The sequence below is a fragment of the Notamacropus eugenii genome, chromosome 1 (assembly GCF_028372415.1).
Source record: "Notamacropus eugenii isolate mMacEug1 chromosome 1, mMacEug1.pri_v2, whole genome shotgun sequence".
Lineage (NCBI taxonomy): Eukaryota > Metazoa > Chordata > Mammalia > Diprotodontia > Macropodidae > Notamacropus > Notamacropus eugenii.
In genome coordinates, this window is record NC_092872.1 from 340,175,097 (window position 1) to 340,189,360 (window position 14,264).

General features: G+C 39.2%; 1 protein-coding gene across 3 annotated transcripts in view; it reads right to left on the reverse strand.

Moving 5' to 3' along the window:
* The window catches only part of DDX46 (DEAD-box helicase 46), a 57,584-nt gene extending 44,622 nt beyond the window's left edge, over positions 1 to 12,962 (reverse strand). For all 3 annotated transcript variants that reach the window (XM_072629914.1, XM_072629913.1, XM_072629912.1), the window contains exon 1: positions 12,664 to 12,962. In XM_072629914.1, the coding sequence (XP_072486015.1) occupies positions 12,664 to 12,680 (17 nt within the window). In that variant the 5' untranslated portion in view covers positions 12,681 to 12,962. The remainder of the gene's footprint in view (positions 1 to 12,663) is intronic.
* Positions 12,963 to 14,264: the final 1,302 nt, after the last annotated feature.

The window sequence follows — 14,264 nt, forward strand, 5'->3', positions numbered from 1 at the left end:
GTTTCACATACATATCTTAAAGCTAGGTATATTACTGTAAGGAGAACAAAGACATAAAGAAATGTCCCATATGTACCAAAATACTCACAGCAGCACTTCTTTTGTGATAAGTCAAAAATTAAAAACAAAATAAATGCCCAGTAATTGGGGAGTAGTCAAATTAGAGTGTATGAATGTAATACTATGAAATATTGATGCTACTAACATAATGGAATATTACTGAACCATTAAAATGATGCATGTGAAGAATTCAGAGAATTACAAGAACCAATGCAAATTGACACAAGCAGAACCAGGAAAACAATATATAAATGAAAGATCAGTACAAGAGATGACAAAATGCATTGCCTTCCTTCTTTGCACAGGTTGGGGAAAAATGGCTGCAGGTCATCAAATATACTGTCAAGGCTTATTTTCTGTGGCTAGTTGGGCAAATTGTTTTTTAATCTTTCTTTTGTTACAAGGACAGCTCACTGGATAGGAGAAAAAGGGAAAAGACGGAAACTAAATTGATATAAAAATAAATGTCAAAAAAATTTTTTTTAAGAAAAGCACATTTGGAAATATTTTATTTTTTAAAGAAACGACTGAAATAAAAATCAAGAGACTTGACCTGGGATGAGTTCTACCTCTATACTACTATGCAACAACTGGCAGGTCTCTTAATTTCTCTGACCCCAGTTTCTATTCTTTAAAAATGTGGGCGTTGGTACAAATGATCTCTAAAGTTCTTTCCAGTTTTAAATCCTTTTTACTTACTGCTCTCTTAAAATATATTCATTATAGTTCAGTACTTTTATCCATCTTTTCTAAACTGTAACAGGTGAAGGGGATACAAAGACAAAAAAATGAAACAATCCTTACTCTTAAGGACTTATGGGAGAAGGAATACATACATATAAGTATACAAACTGATCTATATTTTAATTGATTAGGGAGTTGCCACCAATAGAGATTTTAAACCATCAATACCTACCCAAACTCTCAAACCATCCATGTCAGTCTTCACTCTAAACCCATTATAAGTCCCTCTTTTCTCCTCATCGTATAATTCCCTGATGACACCCCTTACTCGGTCAACAACCATTTTTCAAAATGCTTGTTATATATTGCTAGGTACTATACAAAGTGATATGAAAAATAACAGCCCCTAATCTCAAGGAGTTTGCATTCTAACAAGGAAAACAACATGTAAACAAACAGACCCATATGAGAAACACAGAATAAATAAACTACTATTAGAGGGAAAGGCTCGGGCAGCTCAGTTAGGAGGGGAAAAAAGGTTTCCTATAAAAGATATCATCTGAGCTGAGTCTTGAAAGAAATCAGAAATTCTCCCAAGGCAAAAATTGGTAGAAAGAAAATCCCAGGCCTGGAGGACAACCTAGAGGACAGTAGGAAGGTAGATAATAAACAGAAAAGCAAACGGGGGAAAGGGGAGGGGCAGAGCTAAGATGGCAGAGAAAAGGCAGCAAACTCACCTGAGCTCTCCTCAAAATGCCTCTGAAAACCTTTACATAGTGCCATAAAGCAATCCTGGCACAACAGAACCCATAAAAGGATGGGATGAAATACTTATCCAGCCAAAGATAACTTAAAAGATCAGCAGGAAAGGTCCATCCTACCCAGGTGAGCATGGAACACAGTCCAGCATGGGCCACACCAGCACAGACCCAACACCAACTCAACCACAGCAAACTAGGAGCAGGCCTTGGGAGCCACTGAATCAGCAATAGCAGCACCTGCTGCTTCCAGAGCTCACGGTCGACAGACAGTAAAGGGGTCAAGCTATTACTCAAAAGGAGATTACAGAGGTCCCTTTGCTAGCACTAAGACAGGACTCTGCTGCTCTGCCCATAAGAGGATATGGGTCATGGTCCTGGGTGGCAGTCCCAGGGCAAGAAGGGGCACAAGCACACTGGAGCTTGCAGCAGCAGTGGACCACAGTTGCAGAAAAGAATGCTTGTGATCATTCATGGACCAGAACACAAGTCAGGAGAGGAGTAAACACACCTCTTCTTAGATCATACCACCTGGGAAGTATATCTGAAAATAGCTACACAAAATCCCTGAAGTTTGAGACCGTGCACTGTGCACCCTCCACACTACAAGAAGAGCCCTACTTTAACAACAAGCTAAAATTCAATAGGCTGGGGAAATGAGCAAACAACAGAAAAAACATTTTGACCGTAGAAAGTTACTATGGTGACAAAGAAGATCAAAACACATTCAGAAGAAGATAACATAGTCAAAGGTCCTACATTCAAAGCCTCCAAGAAAAAATATGAATTTGGCTCAGGCCATGGAAGAACTCAAAAAGGATTTTGAAAAATCAAGTAATAGGTAGAGAAAAAACTGGGAAGAGAAATAAGACTGATACAAAAAAACCATGAAAAACTAGTCAACAGATTGTTAAAGGAGGCACAAAAAAAAAAAAAAAAACCACCAAAGAAAATAACACCTTAAAAAACAGACTAGGTGGCCAAATGACAAAAGAGGTACAAAGAGGTCATGAAAAGAATGCTTTGAAAAGCAGAATTTAGCCAAATGGAAAAAAGAGAGGCAGAAGAGTTCACTGAAGAAAAAAACTCCCTATTTGTAGAATTGGCCAAATGGAAAAGGAGAGCTCACTGGAAAAAAAAAATAAATCCTTAAAAATTAGAATTGAGCAGGAGAAATCAGGAAACAATAAAAAAAAAAACCAAAAAGAATTTTTAAAAAGATAATGTGAAATATCTCACTGGAAAAACATATGACCTGGTAAATAGATCCAGAGAAAGCCATGATCAAACAAAGAGCCTAGCCATCATCTTTCAAGAAATTATCAAGGAAGATTGCCCTGATATATTAGTTAAATAGAGGGTTAAATAGAAATTTAAAGACTACAACCATCACCTCCTGAAAGAGATTCCAAAATGAAAATTTTCAGCTAGCCAATCAAACAAATATCAAAACAGACTTGAGAATGACTTCCAGGTCAAGGAGAAAATACTACGAGCAGCCAAAAAGAAACAATTAAAGTACTGTGGAGCCACAATCAAGATCATATAAGATTTAGCAGCTTCTTCAATAAAAGCAGAGGGTTTGAAATACGATATTCCAGAGGGCAAAGGAGTTAGGATTAAAACCAAGAACCACCCACCCTGAAAAACTGGGTATAATCCTTCAGTAGGAAAAATGGATAGTCAATAAAATAGAGGACTTTCAAGCATTCTTGATGAAAAGACCAGAGCTGAGGGCGGAGCCAAGATGGAGGGGTAGAAGGCCAGACCTGTAGAAGTTCTCCCCAAAAGTCCATAAAATACCTGTAAAAAATGACTCTAAACAAATTCTAGAGTGGCAGAAACCACAAAACAACAAGAGTCAAAGAGATTTCCAGCCCAAGACAGCCTAGAAGGCCAACATGAAAGGTCTATTGCACCTGGCTCAGAGCAGAGTGCAGACCACAGCACACAAGCCCAGCCTTGGCTGTGCAGCACCAGCAGGAACAGGACTGGAGCAGGCCTCAGGGGACAGAATACCCGACAGCAGCTGCTCACCAAAGACAGCTTCAAAGGTCAGTGAGAAAGCTCTTTCACCTGGGGGGGGAAGGATATGCAGTCTGGCCCTGCATAGCATCTACAGTGTCAGCATCCATTTTGGAGCCCCCAGTCTAAAGACCCTGGGGGAATTGAGCAGCTAATCTGGATTCTCAGCCCTTAGTGGCTCTCCTGGGTTGAGGAAGAGTGCTGGCAGTGGAGCTGAGGGTGGTTCTGAAGAAAGAACCCTACTGGCAGATCCTGGGCAGAACAGTATGCTTGTAGTTGCTTCCAGAGCAGAGCACAGGCCAGGACAGGAGTAAACTTCTCTCCCTTGACTATGTCACTGTGGAGGAACTGAGAACTTACAGGTCCCCAGAGTATACCTTCCTCTTGACAAAGACTCGAAAGTCAAGTAATTGGCTGGGAAAATGCCCAAAAAAGGGGGAAAAAATAAGACTATAGAAGGTTACTTTCTTAGAGAACAGGTATTTTCTTCCATCCTTTCAGATGAGGAAGAATAATGCATACCATCAGAGGAAGACATAAAAGTCAAGGCTTCTGCATCCAAAACCTCAAAAAAAAATGCAATGATCTCAGGCTATGGAAGAGCTCAAAAAGAATTTTGAAAATCAAGTAAAAGAGGTGGAGGAAAAATTGGGAAGAGAAATGAGTGATGCAAGAAAATCATGAAAAGTGAGTCAACAGCTTGCTAAAGGAGATCCAAAAAAAAAAAAAAATGCTGAAGAAAATAACACCTTTAAAATAGACTAACTCAAATGGCAAAAGAGGTCCAAAAAGCCAATGAGCAGAAGAATGCTTTAAAAAGCAGAATTAGTCAAATGGAAAAGGAGGTTCAAAAGCTCACTGAAGAAAATAGTTCTTTAAAAATTAGAATGGAGCAGATGGAAGCTAATGACTTTATGAAAAACCAAGAAATTACAAAACAAAATCAAAAGAATGAAAACACAGAAAGACAATGTGAAATATCTCACTGGAAAAACAAATGACCTGGAAAATAGATCCATGAGAGACAATTTAAAAATTATGGGACTACCTGAAAGCCATGATCAAAAAAAGAGCCTAGACATTACCTTTCATGAAATTACCAAGGAAAGTTGCTCTGATATTCTGGAACCACAGGGTAAAATAAATATTGAAAGAATCCATCAATCACATACTGAAAAGAGATCCAAAAAGAACAACTCCTAGGAATATTGTAGCCAAATTCCAGAGTTCTCAGGTCAAGCAGAAAATATTGCAAGCAGCTAGAAAGAAACCATTCGAGTATTATGGAAATACAATCAGGATAACACAAGATCTAGCAGTTTCTGCATAAAACAATTCTGAGGTACCTCAGATTGGCTAGTAGGACAGCAAAAGAAAATGACAAAGGTTGGAGGAGATGTGGGAAAAAAATGAAACATTAATGCACGGCTGGTGGAGTTGTGAACTGATTCAACCATTCTGTAGAGCAATTTGGAAATATCACCTAGCAATACCACTACTTGGTCTATATCCCAAAAGGAAAAGGACTTATATGTACAAAAATATTTATAGCAGTTCTTTTCTGGTGGCAAAGAACTGGAAATTGAGGGGATCCTCAATTTTTCCCCATCAACTGGGGAATGGCTGAACAAATTGTGCTAAATGATTATAATGGAATACTAATGTACTATAAGAAATGATGAGCATGTTGCTCTCAGAAATAACCAGGAAAGACTTACATGAACATCGCTACAAAGTGAAGTGTACTGTGTATAAAGCAACAGCAATATTGTAAGATGATCAGCTGTTCTCAGCTATTCTCAGCAATACAACAATCCAAGACAACTCTGAAGGACTTGTGATAAAAAATATTATCCACACCCAGAGAAATTACTGATGGTGTCTGAATACGGAATGAAGCATACTTTTTTAACTTTATTTTTCCTGAAGTTTTTTTGGTATATGTTTTCTTTCACAACATGACTAATATGGAAATGTTTTGCATGATTACACATGTATAACCTATATCAAATTGCTTGCCTTCTGGGCAGAGGCGGGGGAGAGGAAGGAAAGAATTTGGAACCCAAAGTTTTAAAAACCAATGTTAAAAAACTTTTTAAGGGTAACTGGGGAATAATAATAAATAAAGTTTTTAAAGAAGAGGTTGTAAATCACAGAATCATATTCAAAACTCAAGTCCTAAAAATTAATTATTTTTAAATAACAAAATTTTTTTAAAAGGCAAAGCAAATCAACTTTGAAAATAACATGATGAATTTATTATTTATTTTTTAAAAAGCAAGCTGAATGTAAATAGATTCACACTTTTGCATATAAGCCTCTTTTTATGTTTTATTTTGTACGTGGAAATGCTCATCTTTTTTTTAGTGTTTGTTAAGTTCAGAACAAAAAAAAGATTACTGATAACTCTGGAAAGAACAGTTTAAGTTGAATGATGAAGGAGGCAGAGTGAAAAGTTTAAAATGTTGTAACTGGCTCACACACCCAAACAAACCAATCTACTCTTCCTGTTCAACTCAAGGCCCAGCTCACTGTTTCCTGGGCTTTCACAGACATACTAAATACTCCCTACAGGTTGTCCAAATAGATGCATGTTGAAATATGGGCCAATAGATACTCTTAATTCACCCAGTCTTTGTTGAAAGGATGGACAGACTAAATTTATTTGACTGACTATAGATCTCTTCTGTAAGGTTTTATTCTCTATAAGCTGTGAGGCTTGATATAATCAATCCAGCATCACTTGCAAATTAGAGCATCTAAAGATCCTCATCATCCACAGGAAATCAATTCTCAACCTGAACTCTGCATGGGATCTTTTTGTCACACTGGTTAATTCTGTAGGTGATCATACATCTCCTTGTTTTATAATTTACTAGATTCTTATTATCAGAGCATCACTGAAAATACCTCTGCTGTTGAATATTCCAAGGAATCTTGGATGAGGTTGATATATAGCTGAGAGACACCTTGTCATAAAGAATCTATAAAGTGATGTTTTCTACTATGCACATGGTGAGTGTGTATGTGTAGTAATCAATAAACAGTGAGTACAATGGGATTTCATATTCTTTACATCTTTTAGTTAAATGTGAAATAGTAAAGATGTCACCTATACTAATATTGCTTATGAAAATTCAATAAAACCCTCATTAAGGATGCCCTCAATTTATATACAAATGGTTCTTCTAAACATTCTGGACAGACTAGAGAACAGTAACCTAGGCCAACAGTTACTGATGTTCTCAGAGTCACTTTTTTTTTTTTTTTTGGTATTAATAACAACTGAGACATTTTCCATGTTTGGCACCTTTTCCTTCATGTACTTTGTATATCTCCTCTGGCATTCATAATTGCATCACCTCTAGCACAGATCTCTTCTATATATTATTTTTCTATATATTTTTGGTGTCACTGGCTGCTTTTCCCATTTTTTTTCTTTTCAATGCCATTTTTACATCCCCTAGAAGCTTATCTGGGACTGTGATGTTAGGGCCCAATTGTAGTGGTTCTACCATCTTTAATGGAGAAAAAGTTTATTAAAATAGTTTTAATAAATTTGTTTCATTTTTCTTTTATTTGCAATCTTCATTCCATTTTCATCCTTGAATGCTCTTTGAATGACAGTGCTTAGCTGGACAGCTTGCCAGGCTTTCTTCAAAATGGTTTCCCTTCACTGTTCAAATTTTTAATCCTTCTTTATAAGATTTTACAAACAAGTTTATTTTCTAATCTAGTGCATTCTTTGGCAGCCATCTCTTCCTATTTGGCAAGTCATGTTTGCTTACAAAAGTACATCTGGGGCTCTATAAGTCTTCTTGTTGTGACAATTTATTTACACTGATTAAATTTCTGGATGAAGTTATTATAGTCAGTGTTGTTATTTTGGTTGTCTATTTCCCATGAAACAAAAAAATATAAGTATATACAGGATAAATACAAATAGCTAAATACAAAGTAATAAGGAAGAGAGGACATTAGCATTTGCAGAAATCAGGAAAGGCTTTGTGTGAGAAGGTGGTGCCTGAGTTGAGTTTTGAAGGAAGTGAATGCTTCTAAGAAGTGGAGGTGAGAAGGAGTAAATTCCAGGAATAAAGGACAGTCAGTGTAAAAGGCACAAAGGAGATATAGTGCTGGGTATGAAGAACAGAGAAAAGGTTGGCTGGACCAAAGAGTGTGAAAAATAATGCATAATGAATCTAGAAAGATAGGCTGGAGGCTCAGGTTGTGTAAGGCCATGGTGTTATATTTTATACTAGAGGGAAATAGGGAGTTCATCAAACAGGGGAATGACATGATCAAAACTGTATTCAAGGAAAATGACTTTGGCAGCCACGTGGAGGAAGAACTGGAATAGGGAAAGACATGAGGTAAGGAAACCAATTACCAAGCCATGGCAATCCTCCAGGAAAAAAGGTGATGAATACCTGAGCTAAGAAAGTGGTTGTATGTGTAGAGAGAAAGAATCAGATGCAAGAAATGTCTGTGGAGGTAGAAAAAGCAAGATCTGAAAAGTGACTGGATACATGGGGTAAAGAAGAATTAGGAAATGAGGACAATGTCAATTTATGAACTTCAGAGACTAGAGGAAGGTACATTTTATTATAGACAGCTCAGCAATTTGCCAAATAAAATACTAGTATTATTTTTAAATGTGGTCATGAGATCTACATAAATTTTATTGTGTGGCTAATATACAGATTCAACTATAAATAGTACTGAAGAGAGGAATGTCATAAAATAAATCTGGAAAGGAAGACTTGTTCAAGACTTTAAAAATAAGGATGAGGACTTTGTATTTTATCCTAGAAGCAATAAGAAACCACTGAAGATTTCTGAGTATGGGGAGACAAGGTCAGATCTACATTTTAGTAATATCAGTTTGTCAGTTGTAGGGAATATGGAAAGGAAAGAAGCTTAAAGTATGGGGTCCAATTAGGAGGTAACTGCAATAGGGATGATAAGAACCTGAACTAAGACAGAGACTATGTGAGTGGAGAGAATGGGACAGCCCAAGGGATGTTGTAAAGGTAGAAATCACAAGATTTGGCAAATGAATGGATTGCAGGGTTAAGGAAAGAGTCAAGGGTGACACCCAGATGGCAAACCTGGTCAATGGCAGGATGGGAGATGTCATTTACAGAAATGGGGAAGTTTGGGAGAGGAGGAAAGTATAGTGAGTTCTATTTTGGAGATATTCAGTTTGAGATGACATCCAAGAAACATGGGCATGCACAGAACATGGTCTTGATGTGCTGGGACATCCTGAGAGTACACTCTCCAGCTCTATAAAAATGATTTTTAGGGAGGGGCGGAGCCAAGATGGTGGAGTAGAAAGACAACCTGCTCTAGCTCTCCCCCCAAAGCCATTAAAATACCTGTAAAAAAAAGACTCTAAAATTCTAGAGCAGTAGAAGCCACAAAATGAGAGAGTAAAAGAGATTTCCAGCCCAAGACAGCCAGAAAGACCGACAGGAAAGGTCTATTCCTCTGGGTTCAGAGCACAGTGCAGCCTTGGCAGCACAGACAGGACTGGAGCAGACTTCAGGGAGTAGAATTACAGGTAGCAGCTGCGGTTCCCAGATTTCTCAACCAAAGATAGCTTTAAAGGTCAGTGGGAAAGCTCTTTCATGTGGGAGAGAGGAGTAAGCAGTCTGGCCCCAGCCCCACCTGAGGGCAGCAGCACTATCCACTTTTGGAGCCCATGGTCTAAAGACCCTGGGGGAATTGAGCAACTGATCTGGATCTCAGCTCTGAGTGGTGGTTCTGCGTTAAGGAAGAGCACTGGCTTGGTGGAGCTGGTGGCAGTTGCAGAGAGGGAATTCTACTTGCAAATCCAGGGCAGAAAAGAGTGTTTGTGGTTGCTCCCAGACCAACGCACAGGTCAAGAAAGGAGTAAGCTCCTCTCCCTTGATTGTGCCACCTTGGAGGAACCAAGAACTTACAGGTCCCTAGAGTATATCCCCCCACTTGATGAAGGACTCAAAAGTCAAGTAATTGGCTGGGAAAATGCTCAAAAAAGGGGGAAAAAATAAGATTACAGAAAATTACTTTCTTGGTGAAAAGGTATTTTCTTCCATCCTTTCAGATGAGGAAGAACAAAGCGTACCATGAGAGGAAGACATCAAAATCAAGGTTTCTACATCTAAAACCTCCAAAAAAAATTATGCAATGGTCTCAGGCCATGGAAGAGCTCAAAAAGGATTGAAAATGAAGTAAGAGAGGTGGAGGAAAAATTGGGAAGAGAAATGAGAGTGACGCAAGAAAATCATGAAAAGTGGGTCAATAGCTTGCTAAAGGAGATCCAAAAAAATGCTGAAGAAAATAACACCTTTAAAAATAACTTTAAAAAAAACTAACCCAAATGGCAAAAGTAGTCCAAAAAGCTAATGAGGAGAAGAATCCTTTAAAAAGCAGAATTAGTCAAATGGAAAAGGAGGTTCAAAAGCTCACTGAAGAAAATAGTTCTTTAAAAATTAGAATGGAGCAGATGGAAGCTAATGACTTTATGAGAAACCAAGAAATTACAAAACAAAACCAAAAGAATGAAAACACAGAAGACAATGTGAAATATCTCACTGGAAAAACAACTGACTTGGAAAATAGATCCAGGAGAGAGAATTTAAAAATTGCTGGTTTACCTGAAAACCATGATCAAAAAAAGAGCCCAGACATCACCTTCCAAGAAATTATCAAGAAAAACTGCCCTGATATTTTAGAACCAGAGGGCAAAATGGAAATAGAAAGAATTTACCAATCACCTCTTGAAAGAGATCTCAAAAGGAAAACCCCTAGGAATATTGTAGCCCAATTCCAGAGTTCCCAGGTCAAAGAGAAAATATTACAAGCATCCAGAAAGAAACAATTCAAGTATTGTGGAAATACAATCAGGATAACACAGGATTTAGCAGCTTCTACACTAAGGGATCAAAGGGCTTGGAATATGACATTCCAGAGGTCAAAGGAGATAAGATTAAAACCAAGAATCATCTACCCAGCAAAGCTGAGAATACATCAAGTGAAAAAATGGAATTTCAATGAAATAGAGGACTTCCAAGCATTCTTGCTGAAAAGACCACAGCTGAATAGAAAATCTGACTTTCAAATACAAGAATCAAGAGAAACATGCAAAGGTAAACAGGAAAGAGAAGCCTTAAGGAACTCATTAAACAAACATTCCTACATGGAAAGATATTATTTGTAACTCATGAGACCTTTTTCAGTATTAAGGTAGTTAGAGGGAATGAATACACAGACACACACACATATATATATACATATATATATGTAGGTGTGTATGGCTACGTATGCATATACTATATATGTGTGCGTAGGTATGTATATGTACCTGTGTGTATGTATTTGCGTGTGTATATGTATATATACATATATGTTATGTATACATAGACAAAGGGCACAGCGTGACCTGAATATGAAGGGAGAATACTCCCCTAAAAATAAAATTTACTGTTGAATGGAATGTACTAGGAGTAAGAGAAAGAGAGAAGTAGAATGTAGCAAATCATCTCACATACAAGAGGGAAAAAAGAGTTTCTACAATGGAGGGGAAGAAGGAGGGGAAGAAAGGAAATAATTGACCCTTACGCTCATAGTATTTGGCTTAAGGAGTGAATAACACACACTCAATTGGATATGGAAATCTATTTTACCCTGAAGGAAGGCAAGGGGGAAGGGGATAGGAGAGGAAAGATAATAAAAGGGACAGCAAATTGGGGAAAGGGATAATCAGAAGCAAATGCTATTGTGGAAGGACAGGTCAAGGGAGAGAATGGAATAAATGAAGAGCAGAATTAGATAGAGGGAAATATGGTTAGTCTTTTACAACATAAATATTATGGAGCTGCTTTGCACTGTTACACATGTATGACCTACACTGAATTGCCTGTTTTCTTAGTGAGGATGGGTGGGGAGGGAGGGAGGGAATATGAAACAAAGCTTTGAGAATGAATGTTAAAAATTGTTTTAGCATGCAACTGGAAATTAAGCTATACAGGCAATGGAGTACAGAAATTTATTTTGCCCTACGGGAAAACAGAGGGGAAAGAGGAAGGAAGAAGGATAGGTAATAGAAGGGAGGACAAACTGGAAGAAGGGATGGATGGAGTGCATGCTATCCTGGGGTGGGGGGTGGAGAGAGATAGGAAGAAAATTTGGAATTCAAATTCTTGTGGAAGTGAATGTTAAGAAGTGAAAAATAAATTATATATTAAAACAAAAAAAATTAATTTTTTAGTATTTTGATTAGTATGGCACTGTCATTTTTATTATATTGGCTTGGCCTACCCCTGGGCAATTGATATTTTTTCCAATTGTTTAGATCTGACTTAATTTGTGTGAAAAGTGTTTTATAATTGTGTTCGTATAGTTTCTGGGTTTCTCTAAGCAGAGAGACTCCCAAGTACTTTATATTGTCTACATTAATTTAAATGAAATTTGGGGTCCATTCCCAACGACCACTTCCTTTCCTAATGGCAAGGTTCCCCTGAGTATCCCAGAAGGCCCAGCTTGGAACACGTTTAATAAATATTTCCTGAAATAGTCTAAATTATTTAATAAGTACCATGCTGTGTTCAGAGCCCTAACGTGGTCAGCGTGAATAAGAAAAGGTCCTTGCCCTCCAGAAGCATACAGACACCAGTAACCGAAAGCAATCTAGGTGCTGAAGAAGGCATTCCCTCCTGACTGCGGGGGTTGGGGAAGGCTCTGCTCTTCAATTCACCCGAGAGCGCTAGGCTACAAGGCTGAGCAGTCAACGTGGGCTCCGAGGTACCTCGGTCTGGAGAGCCGCGGCTCACGGGGCCCAAGGGAAAAGGAAAGGCGGACCGGGGGCCAAGGGCACAGGTGATGGGGCCGCCGGGCTCTCTGGAGCCTGAGGGCCTGGAGCCTCCTCCCACTTCCTGCAGTTGGAGAAGAAAGAGGCACAAGGCCTTGGCCCTGGGGGCGCCCGGGTCCTGCGGAGGTCAGGCCCTGGAAACCGGCACGGACCGCAGGCGGGGGCCAGGTCTCTGGGGGCTGCGGGGCCCATCGTACACGGCCCGGGCCTCACGGTGCCCTCGGAGCTCCCTTTCCCCGCACAAGACGCCTCCCGGAGGCTGCCCCCGGTCCTCTTACGTACCGTGACTCCCGGCCCATGGTGCCACGTCGAGGAGAGGCCGGCGTGTGGGCCACGGCTTTGCTGTGGTCCACGCTGCGGGATCCCTTCAATTGAGATGCGAGACTGGGCGCTAGGCAGAGGCGGCAGCCATTATAACGCGGGGCCAACGACGACCGGAAGTACCGGCGCCTGAAGCTAGAGCCCACCGGGAGTGACAAGCGCGGGAGGGTGCCGCCTCAGTTGCACTGCTGCCCCCTAGCGCCCGGAAGGCTCCCAAGCACCCTGCTCCGAGGCTGCGCTGGGAGAGGGGGAAGGGTTCTGTTGGAGACAGTGAGAGGCGGGTGTTGGGTCTTTGCAACAAGGACCATCTAGGTTCGCTACCTCCATCTGAAACGTACTTGTTGAAAGATGTTGGATAAATATGCAGAACGAGATACACATTTTTGAATGTGGTCATTTATTTTGCTTGACTACGCTTATTTGTTTTTATTTTTTAAGGGGTAACAGGTGGGAGGGAAAATAAGAGGGAGGAAAAATGAATGTTTGACAACTGAAAAAATAAATAAAATTTAATTTTAATTAATTAGCCAATTACTAACACGCTAACCGCGTAACCGTGGCCAAGCCATTTCTCAGTGGCCAAAACAACTAAATCCCACTTTTTCCTCCAGAAAAAAAAGGCTAAAAATACAAAAGAGTTGCCATCACTAGATGGAGTTTCCACAACAGAAATTTCACATGCTGAGATATTACAAGTCTTGACCTCTTATTTATAATTACTGACTGCTATAAGAAATAATTCACATTTTATAGTGCCATGAGGTTTCCAAAGTGCTTTCTTCATGAAAGCCCTGTGAGATAGTGTGAAAATTTTCAGCTCCATTTTAGAGGTTTAGGAAACTGAAACACTGCGTAAGAGCACACTAGTAAGTGTTAGGGCTTGAACATCCAAATATAACATTTTTCTCCTACACTTTGCTATTTTTCCCTAAACAGTTCCTGAACACTGAGTAGGACATAGCAGAATCTTGATAAGTGTCTGCTGTCTTGAATTTTTATATCTTTGCCACCTTTCTTACCCTCCCCTAAAGAGAGTTAGAAATAGCTAAACACCGCAACTCTTCCTGCCCTCATGTAGATTAGGAGTCAATGAATTAGTTACAAGTTGAAAATGTTATAATTATGGCACTGTCAAAGATCTTTGAAAGATCTTGGAAAATGAGAGAGATGCTAGAGGACTGGAGAGAGGAAAATATCCTGATTTTCAAAAATGGAAAGAAAGAAGTCTGTAAATTCTATACCTTGTCTTCATTCCTGGAAAAATTCTAGAACATGATTTCATGCCCCAGTTCTTTCACTACATGAGCATATAGTTCAGCTGGGTATGGTGACTTGAAGTCATCAAGCATAGTTATTGTTCCAAAGCTACATATCTTCTGTTATTTTTGTCAATGGCATCCCCATTCTTCTCGTCAATTTTCCACTTTGAAGGCATCCTAAACTCTATCTCTCTATTCTTCATCCCCTACATCATCAGGTGTCACATCTTATAGAGCAAACATCTTCACCCTTTCAACTTAAACCACAATCACCTCTCACTTCTACTATGCCAAGTCTTCAAG